This window comes from Lagopus muta, chromosome 8 (assembly GCF_023343835.1).
Source record: "Lagopus muta isolate bLagMut1 chromosome 8, bLagMut1 primary, whole genome shotgun sequence".
In the NCBI taxonomy this organism is placed as follows: Eukaryota; Metazoa; Chordata; class Aves; order Galliformes; family Phasianidae; genus Lagopus; species Lagopus muta.
In genome coordinates, this window is record NC_064440.1 from 7,408,306 (window position 1) to 7,421,306 (window position 13,001).

Below are 13,001 nucleotides of genomic sequence, written 5' to 3' on the forward strand. Positions count from 1 at the left end.
CACTGCAGCGTGGAGCACAGAGAGATCTTGCTGTGCTGCTTTTGCACTGCAGCTCCTAACTCTGAGTTTTGTAGCTGTAAGTGTCTGTAAAAATGCTCTCAAATGACTGAAATAATATAATGGATTTGCACATAAATCCCAGAAAGGCCCTAATTGAAGACTTCCCCTTTGGGCAATTAAATATTAAAAGATAACACATTGTGCAGGTTAACAATCTGCTGTGCAATGTTATTTTCATCTCAATCTCATTTTCTTATCAGAAGACCATGGCACAATGTTTGTGAAGTTCTACAGGGATTTCTCCTGCTTGTCCACGGTTAGCTGGTTAAAGAAGGAAGCTAGATTAACTGGGTGTCTAGTTAAATTAATGCTGGTGTTCTTATCACTTTATCTTCTGTAAACTTAAGTTGGTTTTGTTCTCAGAAAAAAATATATCTAGACTTAGCTGCTTGCGTATGCTTTAGCCTATTGCTCTTTATTAAGCTTCGTTCTTGGTTTTCAGGGTTAAATAGGAAAAGAACGACTCCAGTAGTATGGCACCCTTAGCAGTGGACCTTTTATCTATATTCAGAGTCATTCAGAAGTAATTCCTTCTGACTTGCTGAACTGCAGACCTCAGGACAGGATACATATTATGATAGAGATGCAAGGCCTCCTCTGTTATCTCTTCCTGCTCTTTAACAGTTTATTACGCTTCTATAGCAAAATCTCAATTTTGCAATATATCCCATTAATTCTGTAGTGCTGTTTATGTTGTTGACCGTGCCCCAAACTTCAGGTTCTTGCAGCATTTTTTTATTTTCAATGCATTTACACATTACTACTTCAGAGTCTTAATGAGAGTCTCAACCAAACAGCCCACCTGAGAGTTTCATGCTTTCATAATATCAACTTTTTTGCTCATCTGTGTAACTTTATCTTTTTAGCAGTATCAGCTTAGCTTATGGGAGTGATGTGAAGAATAGCACTCATCCTTAATAGCATTTTTTTTCTCAAAGTGACTGGATTCTTCAGTGTTAGAAGCATCAGCAATTTTTAATCTGCCTCTCCTGCCCAATAGCCTGTTGAAATCCCAGGAGGGTTTCTGAATGCAGCTCCCAGGTGAGTAATGGTGCTAAGGCTGGATTTTAGGTGGTTATTTAGAATCCAAGTACTGTTGTGCCAATATTTGGTGATCTGTAACTCTCCCAAGAGGACAGTATCATCACAATTGGGAAGTCTGGGGTTTGCATTCAGTTCTCAAGGTTAAAAATAGTCCAAAAATTACTGTAATATTTCTTACTGCATCCCCTTAATTCTCTAATGATGTTATCTTCCCAGCGTCTTCATTTTTCATACAAAGTCTGCTTCTAGTTAGAGATTCTTGATAATTACATTGAAAGGATTTTCTGCCTCAAATCACACTCCGTGACTTCTGTAAGCACCCTCAAGCATCTCTGCTATCTTCTTTATTGAGAAGACATGCAATAATGACTGCCAGGTTGACAACATTGTGAAAAAATTAGTGTTATCCCAATGAAATGTCTGGTCATCAGGATCAGAGCTCTGACTGAAGTAAGAATTCAGCCATTTGCAGTCCGAATGGCAGCATTGGACTGGGTCTATGTTTTTATTTGCAGACACTTGGTTGCAAAAGCAGGGAAAGAAACCATGGGAAATTATGCTTGGATAAACCCTGTGGTATGCACAGCTTATCTAAGCTCTCCATCAGTGTTCGACTTTCAGTGATTCTCTTGCCTTTTGTCCCCCCAAATGGTCTGTTTCCTCTTGGCAAGAGATGCTGGTATGCTTTTTTTCCTGAGCCAGTTCTCCAGTATGAGGCTGGCTTCATCATACTGCTGTATTTCAATCAAATTATTGTATACTCTTCATATTTAATATGGGGATTATACCTATTATTACTGTACTTAACTTTAGTAAAAGTGTACTTATTTTACTTAGTGTGATTGCCAAAGTGCAGGAGACATCCTACTACATTCTGTGAAGGAATCAGGATTTTAAAGGGAAGGATCTTCCTAAATCCCATGCATTTACATGCTTTTTTAAAATATCTTCCTCACACTCATGACTGAAGAATACTTTCCTCATTTCCTGAAGAGTTTTGTTTTTATTATATAGCTGCTTTTCTTTGGCTGTAAGTGGGCTGTAGCTAAAAGTGGGCTGTAGCTGTGTTTCCTTGATGGATGAATAACTTTCTGCATGAGTAATTTGCATATCAGTTTGTAAAACATTTTCAGACCCTTTTGGGGAAAAAAAAAAGGTATCATTCAAATCTTGGATAACATATGTGTGTGTTATTATACAAATGTTTGATAGCTTTTGTTATATAACATGTGTTATGGATGAATAGGTTTTTATCATATAGTTCTGTGACAGCTCCATTTCATCTTTTAATAACATTATAGGAAAAAGCTCAGCAGTATAATTACGTACAAAATCTTTTCTCCTCCCTTCTGATGTGTGAATAAGTCCTCCAGGATTATAAAATCTACTCCTTCAGTACCTGTTAATCAGAATAAGGGTAGTGAACAGAGAACAGGCCCCAGAGATCTCCACTTAGAATCACAGAATCACCAAGGTTGGAAAAGACCTCCAAGATCATCCAGTCCAACCACCCACTTACCACCAATATTTCCTACTAAACCAAATCCCTTATTACAACATCTAAATTTTTTTAAATACCTCTAGGAACGGTGGCTCTACCACTTCCCTGGGCAGCCAATTCTTTTGCCAATGTTTTAAATGATCTTAGGATTATGGTGGCCAGACACAGCTATTATTTTTAGAACAAAACTTTCTATAATTATCACCATAAAATGCACTTATGTCTTGCTTTTAAAGGAAATACAGTTCTCTATAGAAAATTGCTTTGTGATCATTGTTAGCATCATAACACTTGTTGCTTTATTTGGTGACTAGAGCTTACAACATTGGTAAGAAGAAATAATTTTAAAATATAATTGGAGCAAGTTAATCAGAATGGCAGCAACTCAAAACCTCTCCTCTGAGTGTAGGAAATGAATGAAATCCCTCCCAGTAGCAGTGAGGATGTGCTGTGGAATCCCAGTTGGCTTTTGGCTGTGGCTTCCAATGAGGTGTAGAGGAAGGTCCTGGAAGAGTCTGCAGCTCTTGTAACATATGGTGACTGTGGAGTTTCAGGCTGTGATTAACAGATGGGTGTGTTTGTACACCCCTATTTCTTGTGGAAAGCGTGGTGGTTTATGACTGTGCATTGTTAGGTGACGTGAAGGGATGAAATCATGCCTCCTGTGCTCTTCTGCTCTGAACAATTTCTTCTAACACTCTGGAGTGCTGACTATGCATTTAATGCTTAATGCGAGGTGTTTTTGGAAATATGCTCCTTTTCCTGTAGAGTTTAGCTGAAATATTTGCATGTGAGTTTTAATAAGTCCTTTAATTGTCCTGCTGGAATACATTTGCATTTATTTGTATTAATTCAGAGTTTGCACTGATTGTTTTTCTAAAAGAAGACAAGAAGAGAAAAATGGGAGTACAGTTTGTTCACAAAAAAAAATAACCTTTCACTGATCCAGTCATTAGAATATAATGTATTTCTGAATGCAGAAGGTGACTGAAATTTTTCCCTCTTACAGAAATTCACCGGCAGTACTGGTGGTAGGTGGATGGTTAGACTAGATGGTCTTGGAGGTCTTTTCAACCTTAAAAATTCCATAATTCTGTGATTTTTAAATTCACTTTGACAACTTCAAGGATTTTTTTAGCCCAGTTGCTGAAGTTCTAAAAAGAACCAGAAATCCATATTCCAAGTATATTCTATTAAGTCTGATTGTAAAAAGCTGCAGAGAAACTCTCAGGCCATGACCTTACAGATTTCAAAAGCCCTGTGCTGCATGCACAGAGGCTGCAGGGAGCATGGCTGGAGCCTTTTCTTCTCAGGCTGAGGGATGCTGAGCAGCACTGCTGATCTACACCTGAGGTGCTTGGCTGAAGCTGAGTAAGGAGCTTTTGATCTCAGCCAGTTGACTTCATGGCAAAAAAGCAGATACTGTGTGTAGGAATAGGTCAATTGAATGTAGAAGATTTAGAAGGCTTTTATTTTTATTGCAGTGCTTATAATTAGTGAGCAAGTAGTGTTTACATCTTCACTGAGCTGTACAGATATTGAAGTGTTGAGTGCCATCTAAAATAAGCAGAAAACAAAACTAGCACTTCTCCTTTGTCCTGGTTTTGTCCTTGGAAAATCCCCTCCAAGCCTAAGGAAGGGATGAGATCTTCATTGTGCCGTGTGCTCTGCAGGTAAACCTCTTGATAGCCAGGGCTTCATTTACAGCAGACTCTGTATCTGCCTTCAAATCAGATGCTGCATTTCCCAGCATGTCTCCCAAGTTGCGATGGATGTGTGCTCTTTCTTATCCCATACCAAGTTCCCAGGTCACCTTCTGGCGGTCCAAAATCAGCACTTTGCATGACTCTGCTGCATCGATACAATGTGTCATCACATGGTGTAATTTCTAACTGGTGAATAAGGCTCTGAAGGGTTCCATATTCACTTTGCGTAGGATGTAAAATAAAATGTAAAATTTTTGCATCCTGATGTTGCATGTGACAAGTAAGATGGAGAAAGTGGCAAGCAGGCTGTCACATAACAGTACAGGTGGAAGAAGTACAGGTGGCATTAATTAACACAAGGACTCTGCAAAGAATATAGCAAGAGCACAGTTCCAGTTCCTTCTGCAGTTGTTTTACCCAATCCTTTAGAAGGCATACAAATGCACACAAAAAACTTCCATCAGTGCTATGTGTGGCAGTGGCTTTTGCCCATATGGCATTAGGTTTAGTACCAGGGTCCAGTTTCAAAGATGTTGCTATTACTTTCTGTAAAGCAATTGTCCTTTTAAGCAATCCAGTCAAATGATTTTGAACAATTATACATGAAACCCAACCAAACAGAAGTTGGTGTGGGCACAGCTGAAAACTGGTGGGGGAATTTGTTATCCCCAAAGCACCGTTGCTACGATCTAAAGAACCAGCACACAAAAATAATGACAAAAAGGATGAGTAAATGTTATCAGAGGTATTGATAAAAAAAAGATTTTGATTTTAAGAAGTTTTAGAGCCCAGTCTCTTAGCCCCTAGATACTTGTTTCAAATAATTCTGGTTCATTTATGAATGCCCAATAACCAGCACACATGGTCTGTAATGAAACTCATGCTGCACATCCCAGTCCATTATAGTGATAAAACCTCACAAAGAATGCATTGTGAATTTCCTCTGGATTAATAGAGAAGCTCCAAAACAATGGATCTCATCAAAAACAAGCTGAAAGAAGTCTCTATTTGAAATATGCCCATTCAAACCCTAAATCATTAGAGTGCTTTGGCTCTGATAGGCTCAGTAATTAGCTGACTTACAACAAACCTGTGCCATAAACAGCATGAATCAGAACATGCCTGTTTCTAAGACTTATTATTTGTATTACTGTAGCACCTAGAGGCCACAGGCAAAATCTGAGTCTCTGGCTGTTATGCATTGCTCGGAAAGAATGAGATCCTGAGCCCTGCAGCACACAGCCAACACAAATGAAGGATTTTAATCAAAGGCTTCTTGAGAGAAATAACACTGAGCAGTGGGTATCGATGTGCAAAAGGTGTTTTCTTGGTTGCCCTTTTCGCTTTTTATGTGCACAGCACAATTATACAAAAAGAAATAGCAGCAGAAGGCAAGAAGGTAAAGGGACAGGGCTCACAGCAGCAAGGGTACAGAGATAAGAAAAGAAAATAATGAATGGTGAGAGAAAGAATAGGGATGTGAAATGGGGAGGTGAGAAGGGGCATGGATGGCTTCAAGAGAAGCTGAGCAGAGGGATGAGAGCCACGCAAGCTGGCACTGGGCTGAGCAATGCTTGTCTGCACTGCGGGTACCTGAAGGTGGGTCCCATATACTAGGATGTGGGTGGCCCTCAGCATTGAGCTAACAAGGAATTGTGAAGCCAGAAAAAAGAAGTGATTGTCAATTAATTGAGACCATTCTCCTACCGTATCGCTCGGACAGACTTTTATCTAGCTGTCAGGGCTGAAGGCCCCAAAACTTTGAAGAAGCAATCCATTGTGTGGCAGATATATACACTAACTTTAGTTTTATTGAGGTGAAGCTTTCCTCTGCCTCTCACAGCTGTTCTGGAAGACTGCTGGAAGCCCTTCTAAATCAGGGTAGATGACATTTACTGCTTTCCTATCCACAGGCTTGTTATCCTATTGAAGAAAGAAATTAGATTTGTTTGACGCGATCTGCACTTGACAAATTAACGGTGCCTATTAGTTGTTATCTTGCTTTCATTTGAGTGCTTCCAAAGTTCATCTCGGTTTTTTTTTTTCCTTCAAACACTTTTACTGGGTCATCAAAAGAAGTGGTGTCTGTTGCTTGGTGGAGGAGTCAGATCAGTGCTGGGTTATACGGGCACATAGATAAGTCTGTGATTCCTCAGTCCCATGTCAGCTCCCTGCTCCTACTAGAGGCTGAAACTTACTGGCAGTCTTTGTTACTCCTGCTGCCTGTGCTTACCATCCAGCGAGAGCTGCTCTTTCTTGGGAATTCCATGCAATAATGTTAAAACAGATCAAACGCTTTCATTCTAATTTGCAGTCTCTTGAGAGCAGGGCTGGCCAAGACGGTACTGGGCTGCATTTCCACCTCACTGTGTCATCTGTTTCACAGGGCAGTCCTGCCACTAAAACCTCAGGGCTGCCCTCGCGGAGCCGGTCCCCGCGGGGCAGTGCCGGGGGCGGTTCGGGCATCGCCCCCGCGCCGTCTGTGCCGAATGGTCTCTCCCAGGCCGGCAGGCACCGCTGTGACACCTGCTGGCTGCTCGGCGGCGGGACGAGGCAGCCGGCCCCCGGCGGGTGGAGCGAGGCGGGCGGCAGGGCAGAGGGTGCCCGGCGCGGGGCGCTCGGCGGTGCTGGGGGGCCGTCCCCGAGCAGCAGGGCAGGAGCACGGCTGTGGGGCTGGCACGGGGCTGGGATTTCCGCCCGCGGGAGCGGTGGTTCCGCGCCTCCCGCCCGCCTTCCTCTTTTATATTTTTCCTCCTCCTCCTCTGCCGCCGCGCCACTTCCAGGGGAGGTTGGTGTCATGTGGCTGGCGCCGAGGGAGGGCTGCCCGGGGCCGCAGCGGCAGTGAGAGGCGGTGAGAGCAGCCCAAGCGAGCGGAGCCGAGTATCCTGCGATGACAGCCATGAAGGAGCAGCCGGCGCACCCGGGCGGCAGGGGGAACCCGCCGCCGCCGTCGCAGCCCGACCAGGTGGGAGCCGCGGTGCCGAGGGGCTGGGGAGGGGGCGGCCGCCGTCCCGGTGAAGTTGTGCGGAGATGAGCACGAAGTGCGGGGGGTGCGAGCATCCTCGGGTCGGCTCTGCCGGGGGATGCGGGAGCCCCGCGGAGCCCAGTCGGTGGGCAGAGGGCAGCTCACGGGTATTCAACCGTGCGGGGTCCACAGCGAGGAGGGATGCTCAGCATCTCTGCCCGGGGCGGGGAGCGGCCCCGCTCGGCTGGGGGTGTGAGGCTTCCCGGAGGGTTCACCCGCATCTCGGTGCGGGGAGCGGTACCGTCCGACGTCCCAGCGCCTCTCGGTGCCGGGCTGCATTGGAATGCCCGCTTGTCGGGCAGGGTAGAGAACAGTGGAAAAGCTGAACTCGGCTTTGAGCACCGCAAGATCGAAGTTTCCATTCTCGGTCCGCGGGAGCCGTTGCTCCATCCCAGCCACTTCCCGAGCGGTCCCGGGGCCGCGGCCGCGCGCTGCCGCTGCTGCAGAGGCGGTGCCGGCGTTGCCCCGCGGCAGTTGCAGGGATCCATAGAGCTCATACGTTTCAGGAACTCTGTTTTGCTTTAGAGGATCTCTGCTTGCAGATAGAATAAAAAGTGCTTAAACTTAACCAATCTTCATATTCGATTCAGAGATGCTGGATTGCCTGAATAGCTTTTTGTTGTTGGAGGTGGATATCTTTTCAGGGCAGCCTTCATGTTATATACTGAGAATCAGTGGTTTGACTATTCTTTCAGGTGGTAATGAGGAACAGGAGTAAGTTCTCGATTTAAATCACTGCAGATGTGAAAACTGTGTCCTAAATATAGAAACGTAATTACTGGAGCACTGTGGAGCTCTCTCCTCTCTCATAGTGGGTGCAGGGACTGCTGTGCTGCAGGGAGCATGAGGACCAGGTCCTGTGTGGTTGTGTTGCATTTCTCCATACCAAGATTGGCTTTACTGGTAAAAGTTGACATTGAATCAGTGTTGATCATCTGTTGCCATAGATGCCAGGCCTGTAGATAATGACATTGCTTACAGAATTTGGCTTTCAATGAGTTGGAATCTTTCTTTAGGCTTAAACGATCACAATAGGGATGTGGGCCAAAGTCCTTCCAGGAGCTCTATGCAGATTGAGGCTGCTGTTGGATCTCCTCAAACACTCCATTTCTATGCAGCCCAGATCCAGGCAGCCATATCTGAGCTCCCTCCACGGCCAGGATGTGGGCAGTGCTATGCCAGATCTATGTTAGAAATGCTTCTTAGCGCAGCAGATTTGGGCTGTAGCCTTAGCAGAGGGATATTATGAGTTACAAGCTTTGTTGGCTTTCTGTGATTGCTGTTAGAGAATGTGAGCCCTTGGTGGAAGAGCAGCTCGTATTCCCACTGTCCACATTTCGTGGCACTGTTGCTGGCAGGTCTGTCAGGAAGATGTACCCTTCTCAGGCCTTCAGGATATCCATCTCTGTCAGGGACCTCAATGTTTCATTTTGCTTGGTGAGCAGGTATAAGGTTGTGTCAGTACAGGTGACAGCTGTAGCTTCTTTATTTTTAATGATAAGCCTCATCTGCACAGAGGGAGCTTCTGTGACTGCAGGAGCAGCAAAGCTCTTTTGGTAGAGAAGTGGTTGGACCTGTGGAAAGGCCTATGAAGGAGCAAGGAATTGCATTGAGATTTTCTAAGCATAGATCTCTTTTCTGATTTCCAAGTGCAGTTTATGAATACTCCTGAGAACAGTCTTTCTGAAGCTGATACATTGTGGTTAATTTATAGGCTCGGAACCTGAGCTGCAATGTGAAATTATAGCAGGCTAATGCTGTGACTTTCCACTTAAATAAAAGCTTGGATCGACTGACTGAAGCATCCACAGCCATTAGCTTATAAATAAATTGGATACAACTTCATATCCAACGCTTGCTTTGATGGTAGTATTAAAGCAGCCCTCCCCTGGGCCAAGGCATCTAATAACAACTTCCATTAACAGTGCTATCAATGTTTCAGCAATTCATTTGATAAATCTACCAGATGTATTTGTAACTTTTTGCTAAATAATGACTCCTATTTATTGCTGAAATTACAGTTTTATATTCTGATGATGTATCAGTAGAAGGGAAAACAGCTGTAAATCACTTGTATTCCTCCTCATTTCTGGAAAGCTCTATCAAAGGACTCAGGCTTGTGTCAGAAGTAAACGTGGCTTCCTCCATACATCAGTACAAAAAATAGCATTTTCCATCTTGCAGCTTTTAGGAACTGTCCCAGGGTCATAGACAATGATGTTTAGTGATCAATTTTAGAACGCACAACCTTTCAGTAGTCAGTGGACACAGCATACTTGAAAAATATGGTGTACCTGTATGGCTTGCTGGTTGATGAATGTTGCTGTCTCTGCAGATGAAAAACTAGGATAATTCCTCTAGATGTTACTTCTGTGAGACTTCAGTCTGTTTACAAAAAAAAAAAAAACCCACCAAAAACAGATGATCTACACCACCTGCTGCTGCTGGATGTTCTTTGTGTGTATAGAAGACAGACCTTATAAATTTATGACTATCCTCTCTTGAGCCTTTCTTACTCTCCCAACTTAAGGACTTTTAAAAATTGATTTTAAAATACAAGAAAAATCCCCCAAACAAACAGGTTATTTCTTTACTGTTTGTCACTTATAAGCAACTGCATTCTTGTTCTTCAAAATAGGTGAGCAGAAGTGAAATCAGACTGTACTGCATTGCATTAAATAAGGGAGTTCTTTAGTAAGTATTTCAGTTATGTATATATACAGGCACAACTGACTTCTGTTTGCTCCAATAGAACTATGAGTGTTTTGATTAGTAAGTTGAATTGTCTCTGTGTCAAGACCAGTTTCTGTGGTCACCGTGCAAAGGTCATATTCTGAAAGTGTGTCTGAACAAAAGAGAACAATCTGTGCTTTATTTTTCAGTGCCAAGGCTAACGTGGTTTATACTGCTATGTCTTCCTTCACTACATCATTTCTTTTCCCCAAAATTAGACTCTGATCTTGCAGTGGGAAAAATGCTGATGGATAGTTGTGTCTGTCTGGAGCAGTATTCATCCTAATGAGGTTTATTGAGGTGATGGGTTTTCCCCCTGCCCCACTCAGGTTATTTTGAGCTCCGTGGGTCAAGGAAAAGCTTGAACTCCTAATCATATACTTGCAACAGCTCCAGTAATATGAAAGATTTTGTTGGGTAGTCATCTCTTTGTCCTCCACTCTTGATTGTGTTTAGAGTTGGCTTTAAGCTGAGATAAGAATCTTTGTTCTAGTACATAACCCAGAGGGACTTCACATTTTTCCTTCTTACCTACCTAGCAGAGTCTTGTTATATTGTGGCAATATACCAAACAGTGCTGTGCAAGGTTCAACATAATGTCAGAAGCATCAGGTAGAAAAAAACAATAAAAGTAGAGAAATAAGGTTGTATTATTATTCCTAGAATGTTTGTAAGGAGTTAAAATCTAAATCTTATCTTTAACATTCACATTCTATTTCTTACACTATATATATGCTATACTATTTCTGTACTGGATACAGAAGCATTACAGGAAGAAGTGTTACAGATTTATAAGATCTGTTGGGTTTATGATCAGCACAAGAAGCTGGTGTGAAAATATGTTAGTAGCAGTGGTTTGGAATATCATTCAGGATTCACATTCTAGGGGAGGGCAAGGAACAAGCACACTTTCAATAGCACGTGGCCTTGATTTGCTTTCTCTTTTCCATGTGGCTGTTGAAGTGTAGTTCTGTCATGTGCCTGATTGATGTGATCAGGACTAGAAAAAACTGAATCTCATCTTAAATCTTCATTGCATTTCTGATCTTCTAAACTGATCTCTGTGGAGAAGGGCTGAGTAGGATCTCAATTCTAGTGAAGTGCTTCTTGTGTTAATTGAAAAACATCACTTCATGTGATGTCTGCTTGTGGTATAGGATCTTGGGTAGCTTGAATGAGCAATGAGAGGATATTTTTTAGGTGGTAGTATAGCACATAAATGTGTCTTCTGAGGAGATCTCAAATTCAGAAGTGTCTCTTCAGAAACTTTCCAAATGCAAAGAGCTTTTGAAAGAGCTTCCAGTGCTTGATCCTGTCCTGGGAACTGGGAGCACCACTGTGGAGAGGTCTTCTGTGAGGGACCCAGAACAGGGTGATATGTGAGCTCTTACTTCTTGCACTCTCTTCCCATGGTTCCATGCCTTTATGCAGGTTTTCCGTGTCTTGCTTTCAAAACAGCACACAGGAGCCGTGTAGTGCAGCTTAGCACCTGGTTTTTTGGCATTTGGAGCTCTCTGCTGTGTGGGTGTGTTGGAAGGATTGCTGCAGTAATGCAAAACCTAGGAAATAGGGCAGCCTTTCTGGTTGTTCAGTGTTGAAGTGAGCTGCAGGTACACTGTACACTACTTAGCAGTCTCACATATTTGAGTATACATACTGTACATATTGCATTATTTTCAAACCCACTTCCTGTGTTTCTTTCCAGTTTCTTCCATGTGAAGATATTGCTTCAGGCAAGCAATTTTGATAACTAACAAGGCAGAGGAACTCTTTAAGCCCACTGAGATGATGTTTGATGTTATTCTAGCATTTGAAAGCCATCACCTTAGCATTTTTTAGTAACTTGAAGGCATTTGGAGATTACACGCATACATTACTGACTCACAAACGTGAACACAGGCTTTCTTTCCATGGTGGTAGTAAGGATAAATGTAACTTGTGATCCCTATAGAAGTAACTTAGCTTTTGTTGTTCTTGTTTTAAACAAATAGAGCTTTGAAATATGCTTCACTAGAGAAAAACTTCTAGGTGTGCAGGACCATACTTCACATTATCTTTTCTTTAATGTGATATTGGAAGACACTGGAAAGTCATCTGCTACTGCGAATCTCCTGCCAGTTGGTGGCTGCAATTTGTTGATGCTATGTTCATAACTGTTAGAAGACCTGTGTCTTATTTCAAGTCCACACATTAGTCACAAGATTTCAGCAGTCTCAAACTCTGTACCTTTCTGCTGTAATCACATGCTTCTTTTATACTTCACTCAGCTGCTTCAAATAACTTTCATGAGTATTGATAGTAAAATGAGCAATGCTGATGGTGTCTGATGATGATAAATTGCTGTATTTATCTATTAGGAAGGACAGTGGATGACCTACAGATCTGAGGCAGAAGCTGAAAGACCTTTCCTAATGATTTGTAATGCGGCTAGCGACAGTCACATAATTGAGTGTATGTTGCATTTGTAGAGAACCTGAAAATAGTTTTGAATGATTCTTAACCAAGATAAATGCCCTCTGATGTTTGGAGGATGAAGTCTTAAGCAAATCAGTTAGGAAGTATCAAACAGTGTTATGATTTAAAGAGAAAAAAGATTATTTAAAGGCTTATGGGGGTTATATTATACTTACTGCCTGGGGCAATATTTGCAATTTGCATTCTCTAGAGTAGGGGGAAAAAAAAAAGCATTTTGCAGCTTTCTATAAAACAAACTGGGCAAATATTAGTTTTCTTTTTGGAAATACAGGGAAGATTTCAAATGCTAGTGGGAAAACCATTAAACTTGTTTGAAATGCTGAGCATGTGAGAAACTAAATTAAACACTGCCAGTGCAACTGATCATTTGTCCTCACTGTTTGATCTTTCTATTCCTGCCTGTGCAGGGGCTGCTGGCTTCCTTTCTTCTTTCTTATCCTACAGCTTCAGAGACTGC

At 42.5% G+C, this 13,001-nt stretch overlaps 1 protein-coding gene across 5 annotated transcripts in view; it reads left to right on the forward strand.

The window, feature by feature from the left end:
* The window catches only part of DPP10 (dipeptidyl peptidase like 10), a 355,631-nt gene that overhangs the window by 157,267 nt on the left and 185,363 nt on the right, over positions 1-13,001 (forward strand). For 2 of the 5 annotated variants that reach the window (XR_007378432.1, XM_048952391.1), the window contains exon 1: positions 6,855-7,276. The exons of 1 other annotated variant lie outside the window; for it this stretch is intronic. Coding sequence is in view for 2 of the 4 variants with exons in the window: in XM_048952391.1 (XP_048808348.1) it covers positions 7,202-7,276 (75 nt within the window). In the remaining 2 variants the exon portion in view is untranslated. Of the gene's footprint in view, positions 1-6,854; positions 7,277-13,001 lie in introns of those variants that run through there. 2 more of the 5 variants (XR_007378431.1, XM_048952389.1) reach the window with 1 other exon arrangement.